Source organism: Chaetodon auriga, chromosome 4 (genome assembly GCF_051107435.1).
Source record: "Chaetodon auriga isolate fChaAug3 chromosome 4, fChaAug3.hap1, whole genome shotgun sequence".
Lineage (NCBI taxonomy): Eukaryota > Metazoa > Chordata > Actinopteri > Chaetodontiformes > Chaetodontidae > Chaetodon > Chaetodon auriga.
Window position 1 is genome coordinate 11,065,290 of NC_135077.1, and position 23,767 is coordinate 11,089,056.

Below are 23,767 nucleotides of genomic sequence, written 5' to 3' on the forward strand. Positions count from 1 at the left end.
TGTTTACAAAATCTACCTTTATGAGGAAATGTTACAGTACATTAAAATATAACACACGGTAAGTAAACAACAAATAAGAAGGCAGTGTATTGTATTATTTGTTCTGTGTTTCTTCAAGTGTACCAGATTCTGTCTTCAGTGGCGTCAAAACCTTGACAACACTAAACTATGCCACCAGAAACAAAATAACATGAATTAAACAGTGCTAATATGACAAATCAACTCTGTTGTGTGCTTTGATTCAGAAACACTTCAGTTCCTTCCTTTCTCTGCAGCACTGAGACGAAGACAAATACTGATTGGATATAAATTAGAAATGCCTGAGTAATTACTAAGACCTGATATCTGCTTTTTACACAGTAAAACAAAGAACACAATGGAGAAACGTTGCTGGAACAAGAATGAAATGAGGTTGAAAGACATATTTCCCTTTGGTAAATGTCAATATGACTAGAACGTTTAACACATAAGCACTGAATATCATGCATTAAGTACCTAAAGGGGGGTTCGTGGTGCAAGTCTGCAAATTCATATCATGCCATTACTTACTGTGTATGCATATGTGCATGCATGTATACTGTATGGTGTTTTTTTTTTTAACACTATGGTCCCTTTTCAACATGTTTAAACTCATATTTCATATTATAAATTACAAAATGACAAGGGCAAGCACAGAAAACATTATTTGATGAAATAAAAAAAACATTTTAGTATGAAATGTCACAAAAGATATTTAAGTTACACTGTTTTCTTGAGGTGAGATTCAATACCATCCAAAATCTTGCCGCTCTTGAGAATATTAAATCATTAAAATAAGTGCTCATGACTTGGATGAGAGCAAAAGACATCCTCTCTTCCTCTCTCCAAAAAAATATAAAAGGTTTTTAGAGGAAAAAGTCCACCATTGCCTTGTCCTCTCCATTTGAATGTCAGGTTACAAGTTACATGACTGGATAATCAGCTCATAGCATCATGACAGTTATTCATGGAGGAAATATATTGTTGTATCACTTTTCTCCTGACCAAACAAGTAAGTCTTTTGTCAGTCAAGAGGCCAGTTGTCACCTTTCATCGCCTTTTCTCTTTTCTGTCATCACGTCCAATCACCTTGCGTATCCAGGAGCTGAAGGCAGACACTTTGGTGTAGACGCCAGGGGACTGTTGTGTCCGGCAGGCATGGCCCCAGGACGTGACCCCATAAACCACCCAACCCCCTCCCGGACGCTCACACACCAGTGGACCTCCACTGTCACCACGGCAACTGTCCACACGCCTCTCCGGCTGGATGCTGCCGGCACAGAGCATGCGGCTCGTGAAGGCGTCGTGGAAATGTTCCTGGCAGTGACGACGGGGAAGCAGGGAGATGGGTGCCTGCTGCAGGGTCTTGGAGTATGAGCGGCCTGAGAAAGAGAGAAAGCCTTAGCTTAGAATGAAAGTATTGAGAGTGCATCTGAGCATCTATGTGGTTATTAGTCAGAGGTCAGAGACTGATTAGCTGATTCATGCAATTGAGGATTGAAATTATACATTTTACTCTGAGCCTCAAACCAAATGTTTGCAGCTTGTCAGTCATTTAACATTTGTATTTTAGCCATGCAAGCAAATGGTCAAGCTTATTCATGATCACTAGAGGATGAAATGTACAATCTTTGGTCCCCTGACCTTTCAAGTAGTCCCATCATCAGAACAAAATTTCTGTTGATCTAAAAACTTTGTTTCATGACAAAATACCTGCAGAACTGATAACACTGCCATCAGACTCAGCTGCACTTGTTTAGTGTTAATTAGCAAATGTTAGCATGTTAACCAAATGAACTAAGATGGTAAACATTACACCTGCTGAGAATCAATATGCTAGCATAATAAGATTATCATTGTTAGCATATTAGCATGTTGACATTAGCATTTAACTCAAAGCTTGACTCAAAGAGCCACTAGCATGGCTGTTGACTCTTAAAGTTGCGAAAGGGTTTCTGTAACCGCTGACCTGTTTGAATCTTTATACTATTTTCAAATTGTTTTGACATTTGTTGATGTGAAGCACACGGTGTTCCTCGTGTGCAGGATTTGTTCTAAACATTTTTTTTTTCACGTGTGCCTTGCCAGCAGGCAGCAGACTCCCCTTGACTGAGCCTCATTTATCACATTCTTATCAAAGGCTCTCCGCTTTTTTTTCAGACAGAGGGCTCTAATTTAGAAATTAATCAATTTCAAGGTTTCTGGCAGTGTAAGAGAAGCTGTTTTCTTCCATTTCATTGTGGTTCCCATTACATATCTTTTCCTGTGTCTCTATTCATGCAGAAATTTGCTTCAACTGATACAAATGCTGTCACTGGTCACTTTTTTCAGTAAGGAGCTGTCACTAAAGTTTCTGCAGAGGTTCAAACTATCCCCCCATATCGTAAACTACTGTGTGTGTGCATGTTTTACTCACAGTGTGGGGACACAACACTGTTTAAACACTGTGGGGACTCACCTTCCTTATGGGGACAAAACACAATTCCCCATAATGGAAATCATTACATTTTTAGGGTTTATGGTTTTGGTTAAGGTAAAGGTTAGGGTTATGCAAGTAGTGGTTATGATTAGTCTCCAGGAAGTGAATACAAGTCTATGTAAGTATAGAAGTACGAGCATGTGTGTGTGTGTGTGTGTGCGTGTGTGTGTGTGTGGCCATGTATTCCTCATGTTGTGGGGCTAAATGCAGGTCCCCATTACGTACATCATTAAATTTTAGGATGAAGGGTGAGGTTATGGTTATGGTTATGGTTAGGATAAGTCTCCAGGAAATGAATGTTTGTCTATGTAATGTCCCCAACAATTCTGAAAACCTAACGTGTGTGTGCGTGTGTGTGTGTGTATGTGAGATATCAGAGTGGCAGATAGCCAAATGCAAACAGCTGTACAAAGCAGACATCTTGCCTTCCTTTAAACAGCCGTTACGAGCGTCACACGCTCCAAATAGCCTCTGTGTTATCATCACACATAAGTAAACCAATAAAAACACTCCCTCCCACACACATAGACACACACACTCACATGTGAATTCAACCAACATTAAGAAAAATAAGACACTGGCTTCTAAACAGGGAGTGTGTGTTTTTGCATAAGCGTGTACTGTGACCTTCTGGAGCCCGTTGTGACTAAGTGGCTATGATGAATGACGTCAGCATGTAATTTAAAGATCACTAACAGATGTGTGTCCATGTGCACGGTCAAGTGTACAGACAGATACAGAGCATGAAGTCAAACAAGTGTAATTTACTGGTGGCGGATTCACTTCTACTTTATCAGCATTTGCACTTGACCTTCAAAATAACTCACATATGGCAGGAATACTGTGTGGTTACATTATATGATTGTTTTACTGTCTGTCTGAATGTACAATAGACTTCATACAGTATATAACGTGATGTCATGTTTTGAACTTCGGGGCCACCATGCCCACACACCCTCACCTGTGTCACCCCAGCCGGTGATGTGACAGTTGCGGGCTTGTTTGAGCACCCTCTCTTTCTTCATGGGCAGACAGGCGGGAAGAACATGACGGCTGAATGACACACACTCTCCAGGCATTTGACCCACCGCCCCCGGTGACAGACGAACCAAGGCCAGGTCGTAATCGTTGCTATGGGAGTGGTAGCTTGGGTGGAGGACAATCTGATCAACGGCGTACTCCTCTTCGTATTCCTCAGGGACGAGGGAGTGGTAGTCGCCAACTCTAACTTTGTACTGCTTGGTGCTGTTTCCATACCTGCAGAGAGGAATAGAAGGATGGATCGACAGAGGCCATTAGAGATAGAAGGTGTCTGTATGTGTGAGCAATACCACTGCTGATACATAAATCATGAGCAGTAAAATTATGAGCTCTGGTGGACGTTACCTCAGCAATAAGTCATCTAGAGCTGGAAATCGTAGTCAGACAGTCATAAAATCTGCACCAGTTGCCTGTGAGCATTGGAATAGATTTCAAGTTTTTTCTAAACATTTAGGACTTCAGAGGATTATTCTCCCAGCCATGTTTTGAATATCTTAGCCCTTATGAGAAAAAGTGACATATCCATGCAGGGGTCTGATGGTCGTTTCACCAATCTGCCTGATTTTCAAAGGTGACCACGTAGGACTGGTCACCTTTGGAAAGCAGCATGTGTGAAGCATGTGTATGAAAATCTCTTTATTTTGATCTTTCCATTCAATAATATACTATTTTTGGGCCATTTTTAGACTTTTCTTGTTTATTTTTAGTTAAATTCTGTATTTACTTCACCTTAAAGACAGTCCTGAATCAGCGACATGGTCTTTCTCCGCTGTACCTCCTATCCTTCTTCAACACAACAGTGTTTCAATGGTTTTCTACATTCTATGAGGGCTGTACGCAGTCGTTCAAAGCTTCATTCACAACACTGACATTCCTCACCAACATTCAAATGCTGCACAGCTTCTTCTTTTTTTTGCATGTCTATGTTAAGGCTCTGCTGCCTCACCCTCCCTTTTCTTGTGTCTCCCTGTGTTTTCCCCTCTCCTTTTGTGTCATGTTTGTCCCCTCTTTGTTGTTATGTCTGTCTATGTGTGTGTGTGTGTGTGTGTGTGTGTGTGTGTGTGTGTGTGTGTGTGTGTGTGTGCCTGTGCCAGTGTGGTTCCTCCTCCATCTACTTATCGCCTACACCTGATTCCTGCTGCCAATCAGCAATCACAGCTGCAGTCCATCCACTCATCATCCAGGACAAGATAAATACCCGGTTCTCTGCTCCAGTTCTCCAGATACTCACCACTGGTAAATGTGTAATGGCCACAGGAAATTCCTAGTACTTATTTTCTGGTATTATCCTGAATTTTGAATTGTTTGCTTGATATCTGCCTTCCTTGGCCGCCCAGTGCCAGTTCACGACCTGCCGGCCTGGTGACTTCCCTCCATTCCATCGGTTCTCCTGCCTAATAATAACAATCCACTGCAATAAATCTCAAATCAGCCTGAACAGTGTATTCTTTCAGTTTAAACCTTGTCTTTCTGCACAGTTGCAGTTGAAGATTAGGCTACCATAATATAAATTAAAAAAATACTAAAAAAGTATTGTACTATTTGTAGAATTAGATTGCAGTGGTGGCTGCACGGGGTTGTTTCCAACTCGTGTGATCCAACTTCCAAGTCAAAAAGTCAGAATTTATTGAAAACAGATGGATGTAATCATTTCCAAAACACACAGCATGTTTCATCTGAGAAAATGCTCTGCTTCAATCCATATTTGTTGGCGTTAAGTCTTTCAAAAAGGAAAAAAAAAAGCTCAACCTCAACAGAAGCTTTGAAATGTAAAAAAATCCAATGGCATTCACTTTAAATCATAACTAAGAAAGGGTTGCATACTGCTCGCACTGCTTCAAGGGGCTAAACAAATGGAAACTTGGACAGAGAACGAGTTTAGGCCAGAATGATAACAATAAATCTGTCTGTGTGCCTTTGTTTATGCTTTTATGTGACTCATAGGTTAACATAATGAAGTGTTTTGCACGTTTTCCATGTACTAGTTGGAGATGTTTGGCCTTTTTCAAAATGTAGTGGGAGAAAAGGAGAGGAGAGCAGGGTAAGTCAGGGACAGAGACAGGACCAAAGGAGAGGGAGGGAAGAGGAGAGGAGAGGAGAGGAGAGGAGAGGAGTGAAAGAGGGAGGCCTTTCGATGGAGCCAAGTGTCTGTGTCCAGTTACAACTGGTACAGTGTTTCCGGAAAGATCTCCTGACCTGGGAATGCCACAACGTTCCTGGCAGAGCAGAGACACTGCTGACCAGTCATCTGCGTACAGTACATGCCCATCTACTCATGCAAACACACACACACACACACACATGTTTGGAGCTAGACTGCCTCACTGTTGGTACAACACTACCAGGCTGTGCAAAAGGCAAAATCTCAAGACCAGAATGTAGCGTGAAGTGACACCCAAATTACCTTTCACACATTGTTGTTGTAGCTAAAAGCAGTTAAAAATCTGCTGGAGTTCTGTTACTGTTGGCAAGCCCCCAGTTGTACAGCGACAAGGTATAAATAGGTTTAAAATGTTGACACCATGTGACCACTGAGCAGAGGTCAATTTTTATGAACCTACTAATGGTAGTGTAAGCGATAACGTAATACGATCATGTCAGTTACGTTCGATGGTTGCACCTTAACGTGTCTCTATAGAATCATCTCCACATGTGTGCACATTACAAAGAGCAGAAGTGGGTCTCCGTCGCTGTAGTTTCTGTGTGTTGTGTGACTGCATGAGTGTATTTGTTTGTTTGTTGCTGTGTGCTGTTTGAGCATGAGCCTATTTTGGTTTCCATATATGAAAGGTGACACTCTTGAGTCGGAAGTCCCTATCTTGGTCTGCGTGCTCCGGCTTGCATGCAGCAAATTACTTTTCAAAGCTGTCATAGCTGAAGCAAACAGTTTGGAGCACTGAAGGCTGATATGTGATCAGGCTGTACTTTGTAATAGCTGACCTTTCTTGTCTGCTTGCAATGTCCATAGTAACAAATATCCTACGCATAGAGCTAAAAACATCCTTTATAATGTCTATCATTTAGAAATGTGTGGTATTTAGGTGCACACTTACAGTGTCTTCTGAACAACAATAAACATTTAGCAGAAATAATGAACTGTTATACTTGGAAGGAGTTGTGCTGTGCATGTGCTGTGTCTTGTGCCAATGCACAGCACACCGTTGTCGGTCTGGCTCTGACAGATGAATTCCACAAGTTATGATCAGTCATTAAAAATCATTCATATAAAAAGCAAAGCCAGAGGCAGTAGATGAGTAATATATAAACCATATAATTACTTTGTTTCAATAAAGCCGCCTATCCTTTACTCTGGCACAAGCTATGACACGCACCCACAAGAACACTGTTTAACAAACAGACAGTGTCATACTTGAGAATAATTACTCTGGCTATTATAGCAGCTACTGAGCGGTTTTAAATGACTTACTGTTATTAGCAGAGAATCATCATTTCACTCAGCTATTGCAATCGTGGTCAACTATTCACAGTGTTTGCATGATTCAGTCCCAGAAGTCCTGATTGCAACATCTCACCTGGTTGTAATTTGCAGCACAGTAGAGCACATTTGTGTGCTTCCTGTGTGTGTCATTTAAAAGAAGGGTCACATCGCAGAGTGGAGGTTCCTGTATGAGGAGTACAACTCTGACAGTGGAAAGCAAGCCTGGGAATGGCTCGAGAAATTGTAGTGGAAAGGATTTAGTGAATGACCTGGTCCTCTCTTTAATGTGGAAATATCAGGATTTATAGTGGTGGAGCTGCCGGAGCCTTTAAAGAGCTCTGGTTTTCCTACCAAACCAGAAGCTTGGAACTAATATGTGGCAATGCAACCAAAAGATATTATCCTGAAAATACAGCCTGACAGCCTTACATGTATTGTATAAATATCAGATGCAGACTTTAGGGTTAGTGCTCTCACAACCCTCTTTTTTTCTGTTCTCTGCTATATGCATTATGTGATGGATTTCATGCTGGTGGTGCCATGTGGGGCCCCCCAGACCAGATGAAGTAACTCTTGCTGACTCCCTGCCTCGCGCACCACAGCCAAACCACCACTGATTAATGCTCACATTGCTGAGGTTCACATATCTCTGTCAGACTTGAATACACTGAGGAAGAAAATAAGCTGTGTAGCTCAGGTGTATCTCAAACTACAAGCAGAGGCAAGAGTATGCACAAGCAATTAAGACAACTTCAAAACTCACATTCACAGCGAGGTTAGAGCACTAAATCATTGCATGTTTAAATCATGGGTGTGTTTATTCCTTACTGTATTTTTCTGTGTTTCATTTTTAGATTTTAGTATGTTATCAAAGCGCTGCCTGTTTTCCCTGCCTGAAATGCAGAATTTGATGGTCAATTACCCACACGCAGACTGCAACCACACTGCAGATGCTCAAGCAATCGCTGTCCTGCTTGGTGCACAGTGTCCAGACCTTCTTTCATCTTTTGAGTAAATAGTGCAGGAACTGCAAAGCCTGTTGGGGACGCAGGCACAAGGTAATGCAGACTGGCAAGCGCTGTGGATATGAGGAGAAGAGCGGTGGAGGGAAGAGGCCAGTAAACAGATAAGTGAAGGAATGTTATGACTTCCTGGTTGGCTCTGTGTCGACTATGTCGACTCTGTCTGTGGGTTTGGATCACAAAACTGTTCATGTAGGCAGCAAATTGGCCCACTTGGCAGAGCTGGACTTGGGTTAACATTTCTGATTGTCAGGCTGAGACATGGCATTTATTTGCAAGGACTGCGCTTCACTATAATCTTAATTCATTTGTTTTTTATCTCATCCAGACATCTTAGTCTGTGTTATGTTCTTAGCTTTACAGCATTTATAGTAGATTGTCCCCACTTATGATTTTATCCAATTTAGTAATTTCATTCCTTGAATATTTTTATTCCATTGTTCTACTGAACCTGCTGCATGACATTAACTGGCTTCAGAAAACTGAACACGATATTTTAAACTGTGAGACATACACACGTGTGTGAGCAGATGTGGGCGTGTGTGTCTGACCTCTTGAAGCAGTGTGCCGAGGTGAGGACCCAGCAGGTGTCAATGAGAGTCGCTCCGCACACCAACCTCCCATCTCCTCGAGATCCTCGCAAACGAACCGCAGCCTGCCAGGGCCAGCCCCCCCTTCAGACACACAAACAATTACAATTACAAAACTGCACAAATAACTTAAAATGCACACAGATCCTTAAACAGGTAGCCGACATAGTAACACATACAGTATATTCTAACCAAATATGATTTATGTGATCATTATGTGACACTAAACATTAGTATACCTGGCTGACAGAATTAGTTTACATGCAGCAATTTAAAGCGTAAACATGCAGGATATCATCTAAACATCCACACACAAATAAATGCTCAGTATGAAAAACATCCTTTGGTCTCACATCGACCCATAGATATGACCACATGCACTTTTCCCAAACACTCTTTGTCTCTCTTTATCGCATACACACACCCCCACACACACACAGCAAGACAAAGTCAAAACTACAGGATTTTCTGGTTTAACTCCAGTACTTCCGTGTTGGCTGCGTTTCTCTTTAATGTAAATCCTTCTAGATGACATTTAACATTGACATTTTCACTCATTTGCATGCTTCCACTCACCCCTATATAATATACGCTCATGTTTGCAAGTACACAAAGTTGGATACTTCTGTGTTTGTGGCTTCACATCAGCTGTTTTCCATCTAAGACGTGATGATTTGAAAATGCGCCCAATATTCTTTAGTCTATAGGTCTCTGGCACGCTCTGTCCACCTTTCGTTAATCCCCCCTGTCCCTTCCAGCTTACCTCAGAGAGTTTTCTCCTCCTATGATTCGGCGCTGGCGAGTGTGTTTGAGCCTCAGACCGCAGATTGAGCTGACAGGGTCTGACAGAGACAAAAGAGGAAGCACTGGGTGTGTATATGTGAGAGTATGTGGGAGGCTGATGATGGTTAAACCATACATTTAAGCTCATACGTTGCTCTTACTAAATATTTAGGGGAAAAACAATGATGTTTGAAATTCATCTTTTACCGCTGCATGTCAAGTAAACCTAAAGTTAAGTAAATAAAATAAATGAGAGATCATTTTCATAGTCCGTGTGTGCGTGAGGTTAAAATCCACAAACTTTCAGTGCTTTTTCAGAAGATGTAATTTATCATACTGAAGAGACAAAACACCCTCCTGCACTGGTTTGACGTTCCACAGTATGTGCATGTGACACATGGAAGTAATAGCATATGTGCAGGTAACGGATAGCGTTGTATGAGTGTGCCCTGATGTGTGACAGACAGGGTGAAGCAATAACATCGCTCTCTCCATTTTAGCATCTGGATATATATATACACACACACACATATACACAGAAGTCCCTCCTGCTTTCCTGAAACTTACCTCTTAGTGTTTCTTTAGGACTCGTTTTCTCATTTTCAGTGTATATGACATATTGGAAAGGTTTTCTGAACACACTCTAGTTCCATACATGCTCAGTGAACATGCAGATGCTCCGAATAAATCACAGGAGCTCCATTTTCTTTCAAAGACACAAAAAAACCCAGACCTTACTGACCTTTGACCTCTTTGTAGGTGGGCTGCGATTCGCCGTAGTCGCAGATGACCCCAGCATCCTCACTATGGCGACAATTGTGTGTGCCTGGTGCCTGTTTGATGCAGTCTGCCAATGACCGCTCCTCACCGCTGCACTTCACATTGTCCACGTGGATGGGCCCCGTCCCTTCCCCGAAGTACGCCATCACACGGGCCTTCGCCACCCCACTGGGGAGGATGAACAGGACACACTCAAAATTATAACTGGAAAACTGTAGCTCATATTGAGGCTGAACATATTTATGGAGTACTTTTTTTGAAAACTTTTCACAATAAAAACAATTTATATCAAAAAGCGATGCAATGAATTCATGAGAAATAAAATTAATAAAACATTAGCAAAAAAACAGCAAAAAAGCAGGGGAATTTAAGTTAGTCCTGAGAAGGTTTCGATGAGGGAAATTATTCCAAACCTCTCAGCAAAGATGCCAAATGCTCGGTCTCCTGTAAAATTAAACTAAGATCTGGGAGCATCCAGATTTGCCAAACCAAGAGACATTAATTTACTGTGGACACAACAATTCAAAAATGCATTCAGAGGCTTCAGTGAGAGCCTGATAGCTAATAACTAAAACTTTATGCTAAATTCTTCCACTGGTGGGCAGCGGAGAGAGGCCAACACTGCAGAAATGTGCCCCTTGAACAAACTGAACTTCTTTGATGAAGTGATTAAAAATTTTTATCATGTAAGTTTATTTATTCCAAATTACCTTTAATCATGTCACCAAAACAAAATCAATTTGAATGTTTAGCTGCTACATCTTTCTGTCTCTGTGTGTGTTTAAACGTCTCGGCAGTGATGACATGTGAGCATAGATGTTATGGTTTGACATTCTCCAGCTGTGACACAAACCAGGTCAAAGCACTTTTACAATCTGATAACAACAGTATTTGTATCACGATCTCACCTCTGACTTTAATTAGCAACAAGCTAACACACAGAGGCCAGTGCGTTATGGTTGTGTGTGTGTGTGTGCCTGTGTAGGCTGTAACTGTGACTTTAATTAAGATTGATAGATAACTGACTGTGAGGATCTTATGTTGCATCCCTGGGGTTTGACGGGTGGCAGGTCTTGTATCCCCAGCCCTCCACAGGGAATCTCAAGTCTCTTATTGAGACATCTAGCATTGTGTCTGTGTCTCCAATAGCTCCCTGAGCGGCATTTAGCATGCAAGGGCTGAACCTCCAAGTCACTTGGAGCTAAGCCTGGAGACTGACATAAAGCCCGCTTGGTGTGTTTCTGTGGAAACACACAGTTAACACAACATCAGTCAAAAAAATGAAATGCAGTCTGCTCTGGATACTTAAAGGAAAGCCAAGTGTGTTCTCAGACATTATATTTCATTTACCTTCCATTTGCCATGAATTATCTGTTAAATTTTGGATGACCATTTTTCAAATGGTATTTTTGTTAGAGGCTCTGTTTTAAATATTGCAAGAAGGGATGAAAGAAAAGATGCTGCCAAGGTCACTTGGATGGGTCATGAGCTGCAGTCAATAGGTACTTATTTCAGTTTAAACAGACCTCAAGAAAGTCCTCAATCTCAGCAAAACCTTTTCCATTCCTCTCCCATGGAGACACACTTACAGTGTGACTTCATGAATTCATTTTGCACTTTGAAACTGATATTACACATTCACATACAAATTTATGTGGCAGAAACAAAAAAGCCCAACACAAAAGCAAAATGGTTTGAGGCTGACAAAAAAAGCTCCATCTGCCTTCAAGTCAGATGCTGTTTGTAAGGTGTATTATATTGTGGTAGGTGAAGTGTAGTGTGAAGTAGTGGTACAAGTATGGTTTAGTACAGTTCAGTCCGCATTACTGCCTCTATTTAGACCACTAGCACATTAAATTGTAACAATATTAGGTTTTCGAGGTTTGTGCTGGCTTTTCCCGTGTGTGTGTGTGTGTGTGTGTGTGTGTGTGTATCCATACCCATGTATTACTCATGTTGTGGGGACATAAATCTGTTCACACGGTCACATTGTGGGGACGGTTACGGTTAGGCAAGTAGTGGTTATGGTTGCAGTTAGAGTAAGTCTCCAGGAAATGAATGTAAGTCTATGTAATGTCCCCAAAAGTGATGAAAACCTACTATGTGTGTGTGTGTGTGTGTGTGTGTGTGTTTCATGCCCTCCTCACTCAGGATGACTCAACCTGGGGTCAGACTGACTTTGAATGCAATTTGTGTCAAAGTGCGTTTCTGCATATATTTTGGTTTTATCACCCCCAGAGCAGCCTCTAATCCTGGGGGACCTGCTGTGTATGTAATGGCCTTTCACCACACCCTGTGCGAGACAGAATGATGATCCTGACATGGCTTTTACACGCCTCCAACACGCTTCCTCTCTGTCTCTCACGCTTATGCGGTCCAGATGTGGCTTTCATCTACACACAGATGTGTCACAGAAAATTGGGTGGCTCAGGGATGAGTATCCCTCGCTGAGGAGTGATGTGAGAGAATATGAGGACAGTTTGTTACCGTACAGTTTTCCCTTGCCATTGCATTTCCGTTGTTCTGAAAAACGGGACAGTGTCTCAGAGGGAAGAGATAATGGGACACAGAGTGGATGAGATGAGGTAGTTTGCTTGGTCTCAAAGTATCTGTCACTGTGAATGTGTCATTTGCACAACTGGCCTGCCCTTTAATTGGATGTTTATCTTGGCTCTGCGAAAAGGGCACTGCTAAAACCCCTAATAAAAGCAGCTGGCAGCGCACCAGAGGCTCACAAGAGGTGCTCAAAAACTCAAGCGCCTAATTTTCAAACTTTAATTCATGAAATATAGTCATTTAAACGATTCAAAGCATGGTGTAGGGCAGCTTGAAACTGGAGACGTGCGTGATGAGGTGCAAACTGAAAACAGAGAAGGGTTGAGGGATGGAGGGATGAAAGACAGACACACAAAGTGGGAGTGAGTGTGAGACAGATGCCAAGTCTGAGAAGTGGTGATTGATTTTGCGAACAGAGCAGCCAGTCTGGAATCACTTAACTGAGCGTAATGTATAGAGCGATCACATTGCAATGCCACAGCTCACAACTGAGCGTTTCTCCTGTATTTTACCCCTATTCAACATCCTGACCATGACTGAAAATGAAAAGCATATTGAAAGGTAAAGAGCAAAGGATGAGAAAAAGAGTGCTGTTGCTTTCATACACTTGGATTTGGACTTGGACTGTATACACTCACTGTACACTTTGCCACAGATTGAATATCGATCTGCTATCAAAATAGCCAAATGTAAATGCAGCCAAGAAGCATTTGCAGCAGACTGCAGAATCTGAAATTCTTTCTAAATATTGAAACAGTGTAAATACACTAGATCTGAAACAATTAGGTGATTAATCAAAGTCAGTTGACAGTAAACAGTTAACTATGATAATTATCTTTTCATTGCAAGCAAAAATTCCCTAAATGTTCCACTTTCTCAAAAGTGAGTATTTGTGAATATTTGGTTTTCTAAGCATTTTATTGGAAAGTGAGAAATTTAAATATGCATCTCGGACTCTGGGAAATTGACGGACATTTTTCACTATTTGAAATTAACCAAGGGATAATCAATATTTAACTGTTTGTGAAAATAATTGTAAGCTGTAGCAGTAAAATGCACAAATCAAGCCACTTCCAACAGCTTTGTCTGCCCGCATGGCAAGCAAAACATTCTCCCTGCTCATGCTCCACCCAAGTCATTGTGCTCGTTGTAGGTTTTATCATGTTATCCAGAGATACAAGGCTATCAAAGAGGCTACTCCAACACACATGCACATACACGCATACCTGTATCCCAGCTGTCTGCATACCACCTCAGCGTCGCGATCAGTCCATCCGTCATCACACACAGTCCCCCATTGTCCAGACAGATAGAGCTCCACCCGGCCTTCCCTTGGGCTCTCTCCTCCGACAAGTCTTATTGGGACACCTGAAGAACACACACACACACACACACACACACACACACACGCACACACACACGCACACACACACACAATTTAGATCAGCTAAACAGGCACCATTGCTGGCTGAAGTTAACCTAAACGCTTACATACACATTACCGGGCAAACTGGATCCTCCAGGCGAACGTGTCTTGTGAATGGGGCATGTGCGCTCATGTCCCCTACAAAGGATGCCACATGAACACCTGTCTGTTTTCATACATGCAACCACTTGCGTGTCCAGAAGGGAAAACTGCTCTTCACTATGAGACGTTCATCTATTTTCATTGCATCTGCGTTTTCACATGTTCCCTCTCTTGCTCATTCTCTTTCTAATAGTTGTCACTCCGACTGTTAATCAATCAGTCTGGGCTTTCAGTTCAAACATTCCATCATCGTTTGTCTGCACACAGATGCTCAGACATGCACGCACGCACACACCCACGCACACACCGACATCCACACCCACACACACACACACACTAATCTCAATCAAGTGAATGCCAATGTCTTTTCCTTGTGGGAAAAAGTACCATCTGGTTCACACTCCTGCCAAGTGCCAAGTGTCACATATTTTTAAGCTGTTACATATATATATATGTGTGTGTGTGTGTGTGTGTGTGTGTGTACATCATATACAGTTACATCATCATTTTGTAAATAGTAAATTCTAAAATGATTTCAGCAGCTGTCAGTTAATCCTGCAATCCTTCCCTGTGACTGTAATGAGTTAAATGACAAGCAGTATTCAAATATTGTGTGTCTGTGCGTGTTTGTGCGCGTGTATGTGTGTGAGTAAGAATTGTAGGAGGGGGAGGTTAAGACTGGGGGAGTTAATTGTGGGAATGTTTACCACTTAGCTGGTGTTGGCTATTGAGGAAATGCCCATCTGTATCTTGTCACTTAGAAACACAGTGTATTTTTCCCTCTTTCAACACACACACACACACACACACACACACGCACACGCACACACACACACACACACACACACAAAATGACCAATGAACCTTTCTACCTGTGGAATGTTCCAAACAGGTGTTTTTGGAGCATTCCATCTCTCTCCCAGTCTTTTGTTGCTCCTGTCCAAACTTGTTTGAAACATGTTGCTGCATCAAATTCAGTTTTCAGTAATTGTACTTGGTAATAAAGCTTTTTCTGATTCTGATTGTGATTCTCAGTATAAGCATATTTTTAGAAAAATCAATGAAGCTGATGAGGTAAAACATTAAATATTTCGTCTTTATACTGTTTTCAATTAAATATATGTCAAAAAGAATTAGCAAATGATCACATTTTGTTTTATTTATGTTTTACACAGCATGCCAGCTTCCTTGGAATTAGGGTTGTATCCTTATGAGGTTCCTCATTGACATAATGCATTCCCTAGCCCCCTACCCCAATCTTAACCGTCACATCTAAACAACTAAACGCCTGACTCGAACCCTAAAAACCAAGTCTTAACCTTCAAACAGCCTTTTGAAGTTGTGAGGACGAGCCAAAATGTCCTGACTTTGCAAATATGTCCTCACTCTGTTGGTAAAAAACCACACACACACACACACACACACACACACTACCCTGCTGCTCTGTGACACAACCCTGATGTGATGGTCTCTCACCAGAGAGAGTGAAAGAGGGAGAGATCAAAGCACAGCCTGGCTTATCTGCCTTTTCTCCTTCTCCAAAAACAACATAAATCAATCGGCCTGTGGCATGTTGAGGGGGAAGGAGGGATTTGCACACACACATAAACACTCAGTCACATGCACACAAACACACGCACACAAATGCTATGTTGTAGTGACATAATTCTTTAGTGGGTGCTTGTGAGGTGAGATTGTCCCTCAGCCTCTCGCCAAACAGCATAAACTGCCTAAACCCCACTTATCATCACTTATGATATAAAAACCATGATGTATCCTTTCTGTGACATTCACCAGACTTGCAGTCAACATCAGGACAGATGGGAGAGAATTGAACAGTTATGCACAGTATGAGGTGAAATCTGAGCCACTAGCCATCCAGCTCAGTCCTTACACACCTTTATTGGTGTCTGGAGGCTATAGGCATAAGCTTGATTAATGGGGCAACCATTCAGCCTTTCCTCCCGTTTTCAGCAAGTCGTGACACAACTGAATCCTTCTGCCTCGTCTTATAAAGAGGGGAGAATATAGTCCACTGGTGCCTGGTAGTTAGGATTCTGCACTGAAGAATCGCAGCATGAGTGAGACCTTACTTTTGATAAAGGTTTCCAGTAGGTGCATTTAAGTATAATGACTTTACAAGCCACCCAGTTATTAAGGCAGGACAAGCCAGCTAACAGCTGTGCCTATTAGAGTTAGCATGACTGACATCATCCTCTCTCTGTCACAAGGGTAATGTTGGTTTTCCTCTTCTAAGTAAGATGAGACCCAATTGGCTGCAGGTCGAGTTTGGCAGAGATCTTAGAAACAGATTTCAGGTCAGCTTACACTTCCATTACCTGGGTTTATGAAGTGAAAGGAAATGACACAGACACGTTCATCCTTTGGTTTCCTGATCTTCACTACCTATTAAGTATGTGTGCTCTTTGGCTCCTACAGCCCTTATTTTCAGCTTTCATTACTGATAATAACATCCATATGTTTTATTGTCCATCTTAATACTCTTCCTTATTCTTATTATTACAAAGAACTTTACAGACCTTTTACAACCCTAACCCTAAAACCTAACCCTAACCCTGTATAGATGAAAGGCAAGAAAATATTAAGTATAAACAGCAATGAAAGTGCGGGAGTAATTTCATTGAGAGTGGTTCTAGAATAATATATTGCTAAAAAAAATGGATTTTTAACAAGATTTAAAAAAAAAACCCAAGACCTAGCTCATCTGGTTAGTCATTCCAGAGTTGAGGGGCCCTGATGGCAAATCCAGTTTTAGTCTCCACCTAGGAATCACTAAAAAGGAACCACAATAGGAGCTCAGGCGGAATTTAGCCATAAAAGGCCAGTAGTCAGAATGATTTATAAAGGTGAGTAAAATACATATGCAAGTCAATAATTCAAAGGGGCTGTATGACTTGTATTCAGCAGTGGCAACGAATCAAAAAACAAATACAGAGAGACCATCATCATTTACGAAGGCAAATACCTGCATCACAACCAATTTTCCTAAAATACTGGCTAGAAAAGTTTAAAGCTTGCCTACGCATGCACTCGCTAACTTGCAAACCTCCCACCTCTGACCTCAAACACCCCCACACGGACAGCACATTTCCAGGTGTGTTGTCATTACAAACTATCCTACGCTTTCAAGCAGCACAATGGTAACTGCTCTCCGTCTTGTAAAGTCTACAAAAAGTGCCCATCTACATATGCACAGACATCACACACATATCAGCGTCGAACCACATGCACAACCAGCATTTTAAAGGTTACGCTGAGCTTCTCTCACACATTCATGGTTTCTATGCTGTCTGTAACCTTTTAAGTATGTCTCACAGTAAGATAAGATTCTGCCTTACTAGTGGGAAGACTCTCTCCGTTGCGTTCAGGGCTGCATGCGATGCTAACATCTTCATGGTGTGTGCAGTCATGACGGAGCCACTCCCTCCTGTTGCACAGCAACAGGCTGGGCTCTTTCCCTGTGCAGCTCACATCATCCAAAAGAATGGGACCCGACCCCACCCCGAAGCGTGGGACTGCAGTGATGTCTAGTCCTTCAGAAAGGAGAGTTGACCCTAATCTGCAAGGTAGACATGCGCACACACACACACACACACATTTTCTTAATTATTAGTAAGTGCATGTGCATGTGCCTGTGCGGGGCCTTGAATGCTTCACATTACCTATAACCAAGTTGTCGGCACACCACTAGTGTGTTAGAGTCTGTCCAGCCGTCATCACACACTGTCCCCCACTGGCCACGGTAGAAGACTTCTAAACGTCCTTCATGACTGACTGCACCTCCTGCTAACCTGACAGTACCATCTGGACAGCCAGAGAAACAAAGACAGACAGACAGTTCGGCAATGCCCTGTCAAATAAGAATATAGATATTTTCTCATGGTCTTGCACATTTCAAACTATTGTTAATGATCACAATATAGCAACAGAAATTCTGCAAATTATGTTGCAGCTACTCAGAAAAGACACTGATAATGCTCTAATATCTGGCTGCAGTTAAGACAAAAATGCTGTGTGAGATCCTCTTTGGGCTGAATAGCCAGTGTCTGCAGCCAGGATTCAGTCCTTAAGACTTCTGCCTTCACACTCTGGTCACCTGGCAAAACGCCAGAATCTTTCTGTCCTCTTTGTGTGTGGTGAAACCACACAGAACCTTTCCCACATTGTTTGCTGTTTGAGGATGAGCAATACTCAGCCTCCATATTTCCAGGCCTGGCGACCATCTGCTCTTCAAAAAGCTCAACTCGCTAAAGGAAAGAGGTAATGTGGAGAAGGTAGCATTTTTTCCTTGCACCCTTCCAATGAGAGTCTTTAATGTCTTTTTCCCCCCAAACCAACCATCATTTTTCAGAGGAAACATATTGACTTTGTGGTGTGGCTATAACACATTCTAAGGGATCACCAGTATGATTCTTAAACTGTGTGATTGTGGTGTGACTAAGTACATTAATGATTGCTCTATTCAATTTAGGCATTCCACTAACCCAGTGTGCACAGTGCCCCAGTCCTAGCACCATAAAATTGAATAAATGGAATGCAGCCATGATTAATGTTATCAAACACACCTGTGCTGGACAAAGAGGTAAAAGGTTTATTGTCTCCAGCAACAAAGCTTCAGAAGCCATTGGCACATGCAAACCCATGCCACGATAAAGTGGAAATTCCTGGAATGATTGTGAATATTATGGATCACTAATGCTGAGGCAGGTGTTGATCTACCTGTAAGAGGGTCGCAGGACACTCCTGCATCCTCAGAGTGCAAACAGTTGTGTTCCCCCCAGGCACTTTTTGGACACTGCTCCAGAGTGAGCTCATTGCCTGTGCAGCGCACCTCGTCCAGCCACACACGGCTTGAACCCTTGCCAAAATGTGCCTGGCCCCATGCCCTGGCCACACCGCTGCAAAGAAAAGAGACGGTACAGAAGAATAGAGAGTCTGCTTTGCAGTAAAACCGTTGCAATTAAAAACAGATGTAGTGACTGGCCGTGACTTACAAAATACCAGGTACAGCATGCTGCATTTGTGTAATCTGGAAACTGAATGAAATAAACCTATTGCAATTCAAATCAGTCTTGGAGAAATTGCTTGCCACGCACATCTGTGCATACATTAACACTGCAACACCAACACCGCAGTGGCACACACAAGAAAAGCACACAGGGACATTTGCGCAGAGTGTACTTTTGCTAAATATGCATATCTCTGTGGTACTAGAATTCGTGCAGGAACAATGAGCCTGATTCATTATCTGACCCCCAGATGTTCTTTACTGCTCGCTCCTCTCTCTGTGTGTCCGAATGGAAAGAATACTTCTCATACTTTTGGAGACAGAGGGAGAGACAGACGGCTGGACACCCACATTAACTCATCTCAGCTTCCTACTCAAACCCTCCGTCACACTTTTTCCTCACTTTCTCAGACTCACAATGTGTTTCCTTTATGCTGATTGTTGGCTGGAATTAATGTGAATATAAACTGGCTATAAATATCTGTGTGCGTGTGGGTGTGCAAGGGTGCCCCTTCACCTCAGCCCCAGTTGTCGACACACCACCTCTGCATCACTGTCGTCCCATTGGTCGTCACATATGGAACCCCACTGTCCTGCATGGAAGACCTCGACTGTGCCCTCTGAGAGCGACCGGCCTCCGACCAGCCGTACAGGGAGCGTCACCACCGCTGAAACACACACAAGCAGAAATGCCCACATCCACACATGGTCTACTTTAAGAGTCTGTGCAGGCTGACACAAAATGCAGGGGCATTTTTTTGTTTTTTTTTTTCATTTTAAAGTATATACTGAAGACAATTCTAAAACTGAATAGGGGCTTCAGAATTATAGAGGCTTTGTAGAGTCATCAAATCTCATTATATTCATCGATCACAGACCTGTAATTCCCCATGAGGAGTGCCTACCTTGCTGCTGCATGCAGGTGATGGCTGCAGCCAGGGAACACTCCCCTCCATTCCAGGTAGTCTTGGGACACTGGAGCAGGTCTGGCTCATCTCCCTGGCAATGGACTGCCCTCCAATGGAGCTTGGCTGTGCCCGGACGAAACAGGGAAACTGTACGTGCACGACCTGCGATCCTGGTAGGGGATCAATAAACCAAAACTTGACTTTCACTAATTTGAAATACGTTTTTTTAAAACCCACAGCTGACATCAAACAGCTAACCCAGTCTCATCAGACTTTTAAAACACTTTTTAAGAGAAATGCAAACCAATTGGAGTTGCTCGGCACTTTTTTATTATCTGGGCCAGTTTTGCCTGGTAGCAGTAGCCTTGAGCCATGTGTACATTCATGATCTGCCATTCAAAGGCCAATACGGTCAGCAGTTTTACACCCAACAGCTTTCAATAATCAACCACGTGAAAGTCATCACCAACGATTCCAGCTGACATATGGCTGACATTTGCCCTCCTTCCTTTCCGCTGTGGACTTTCATTGAGTCCTGTGTGAATATGCACACACAGGCGTGTGTTCATGTCAGCAAGCATGCCAGTGCTGGTGTTACTGTCAACATGTGTAGTGAGTGCACAGAACGTCTCTGTTCTCCGGGGAAATCAGACACTTTCTCAGCTGACTACACTCCAGCTTATGAACACCATCGATATGTATGATCTGACCACAGGCTCCCTCATGAAAATCAGTGGCTCTTGGACCATGAAATCAACTCATAATTCGAGACCTTAAGAAAAAGTCACACTTGTGTGTGTGTGCGTCTGCATGTGTGAGAGAGAAACAAAAGGAGAGTTGGTAACAAGGTAAATAGCTGAGCACTTGAGGTATTTAAATACCTCTGGGGAATAGGGGGGTTGGAATGCAAGGGTCACAAGAAAAGTACAAAGACTGTGGAGAGAGCGCATGCATATGTGAGTCTGAATCGTTGTGAAATTCTCTAACATTCCCTCCAAATTTCCATCACACTCTTGCCATATGTCAGACCTCTGAAAGCAGCTTCCCATTGTGAATCTACATTGCAGATGGTGATTATACTTGCACCTGTGTCCGAATGTGTAAGTATGTGAGCGGGCGAGGCACGCAGAGAGCAGCAAACAGTGCATGTCTGAGCACATGCGTGTGCGCACGTGTGCTCTCTCACCCCTTGCCCAGCTGTCTGCAAACCACTGCAGCGTCTTCGTCCCCCCAGTCGTCGCTACAGACGGACCCCCACACGCCTCCCAGATAGACCTCCACCCTGCCATCTAGCTTGGAGCGGCCTCCTTGCAGACGCACAGAGCCTGGGATGGTAAAAAGAGTTGAGAAAAGCAGATGTATAATAATACAGCCCATGCGGGATGAAAAATGACACAAAAGAGAGGAAATATGTGCCACACCATGTCAAAATGTATAAACAAGTAGGGTGTTAAGAAACAGAGAAAAGGCAGCAGGATGAAACGCAGCTCAATGCGAGTGTAAAAAGAAAAGACGGAGGAGGGAAGGCTGTATTTGATCTTCAAACAATGGCAAGAGAGCACATAAACAAACGCATGACTGTCTTATAAATGAGGCGGTGAATCTGTCTACATCAAGAAACAGCTGAGTTCTCATTTTACTGCAGTCCGTGGCAGAATGTTTCATGTGTTGTCAGATCACAACTAGACTATAAAAAGAAAAAATAGTGTTGTTAGAAATAGTACCTCAAGTATGAGACAGTATGACTGGTTGACTATGCTCCTTGGGTTGTCTTTTTTATTGTCACAGCAAATTTAGTGTTCCACACTGTATATTTTTTTCTTTACCACCAAGAATAAAAGAGGTTTCCCTATATGTCATTGCCAATACAATGCATTCTATTTCTGGTTAACATACCTATTGGTGCATCCTAAAAGGATTTGCTGTCAAAAGTTTCACAGATGTTTCTTGAAGAGCGTGTGTGTGTGTGTGTGTGGGTGCATGTTGTTTACTGTTGAACCTGACTGTTTTGTATTTGATAGATCTGGGTTATTAAGGCAACAGAGGATGTAAAAAGGGTGCACACTCCCACACACATACAGTGTGGCCAGGTGAGTGCCTGCCTCTCACTGCCATCAGCATATCTGAACTGAAATAAGAGAGAACATCCAGTGTGTGTTTTCTACCAAAGGTCACAAACTCAGAAGACCCCAAATTTTGGCGACCCCTCCTGAAGCTTCAAACATCTTCAATCAATGTATGTAAATTCCTTGTCTCAATTACAGGAAGATAATTTACCCAATGCATTGCCAACACTCTCCAAGACTAAAAATACCACAGGCTGCTTGTCTTGTGCCAGATAGAAATCACACACTCGATTCCTTTCACCTCTGTCTCTCTCTTACTTCTATACCTTTCATCAGTCCAGAGATGAAGGGCCCTCTTTGTCCTCACTGTTTGTCTCAGCAGTAGTTTGAGCCTGGGTGATCGACAGGTATTGATAATGTGATGTTCCACATGTTGAGCTATTTTAATGTGGGATTTTATTTTGCCTACTCACACGTTACCCTCTTACACCGGTGATCCCTGAGACTGTGCCATTGCTAAACACACAATATTAAGCAAATACCTGTGCGTTCATTTCAGCACAAATGTGCTTAGACTTGCCGGCTGCATTCACTATAGTCACACCTGGGAAGCTGAAGGTGTGTGCTGTCTAATGACTTCAGTGTGGGCTTCCTGAGCTGAACACAACTTGAGCTAGAAAACTGTTAACACAGTTGCACACCACCGTAAAAATCACTGCACTGCATTTCTCTGCTCTTCATCAGCCCACATAAAAATCAAGCTTAAGATGTTACTGGGACTTACAGTGTCTATGGCAGTCGGCATTATCTGTTAAATTATTCCTCACTTTATTTGTGGTTTGCAGCTCCTAGGTGTCTAGTTCACACTGTTCGTCATATTTCTGCAGATTTTACATCCCTCCAAAACACAGTGCTGTTGTTTGGTTTAAGGCCTGCGTGTCTACCTTGTTTACAGTCGCAGTACCCCCAGTCCACTCTTCCCCTGAGGTTCCTAAAAAAGCACCAGGGTCGGATCCTGCCGTCTGGGTTGCGGCAGTGATTGTGCTCTCCTATTCCTTTGCCCGGGTAGCGCTCCTTGAAGCCGGCGACTTCGGTCCAGTTCATGCAGCGGGTGCCGGACTCGGTGACGTCTATCGCTCCCCGGTAGAAACCCTCTTTTCCGCGGCTCTGGACGCACTCAGTGAACGGCAGGATGAATGAAGGGACGCTGCTGGAATAACAGAAGCCGCTATTCGCAGCCAAAAGTGCGGCTGCGAGAGCGAGAAAAGCCCAATTCATGGTAGGTCTCTAACTGTGTGACGCTGAGGACGGTGGCTTCTATCATCAGCAGCGTCTCTCATCAGCCGAGCAGACGCGTTTCAGTCAGGCTCATCGGCCAGCCGTGGGACCAGAGTGAGAACCGAGGAAGGCAAAACGACGCGGATCAATGAAACTCCTATTTACGTGGGCTAATGGGCAAACAGCCCCCCCAACGAAAATTCATACTTGTAATTTCCCCCCAGACTGCCACCATTTAAATCAATGTTGT

At 42.8% G+C, this 23,767-nt stretch overlaps 2 protein-coding genes across 2 annotated transcripts in view; one reads left to right on the forward strand and one right to left on the reverse strand.

Moving 5' to 3' along the window:
• On the reverse strand, positions 1-23,667 carry prss12 (serine protease 12). The gene is made up of 13 exons (XM_076728430.1): positions 23,184-23,667; positions 21,360-21,498; positions 20,171-20,343; positions 19,783-19,933; positions 18,977-19,155; positions 17,920-18,061; positions 17,596-17,816; positions 13,935-14,076; positions 10,115-10,320; positions 9,353-9,431; positions 8,551-8,673; positions 3,459-3,754; positions 1-1,400 (listed from the first exon to the last, which is right to left on the reverse strand). The coding sequence occupies exons 1-13, from the start codon at positions 23,515-23,517 to the stop codon at positions 1,069-1,071; spliced, it is 2,517 nt and encodes an 838-aa protein (XP_076584545.1). The 5' UTR covers positions 23,518-23,667; the 3' UTR covers positions 1-1,068.
• Positions 23,147-23,767, forward strand: part of mettl14 (methyltransferase 14, N6-adenosine-methyltransferase non-catalytic subunit) — a 9,145-nt gene continuing 8,524 nt past the window's right edge. The window contains exon 1 of the mRNA XM_076728432.1: positions 23,147-23,518. Within this exon, the coding sequence (XP_076584547.1) occupies positions 23,516-23,518 (3 nt within the window). The 5' untranslated portion in view covers positions 23,147-23,515. The remainder of the gene's footprint in view (positions 23,519-23,767) is intronic.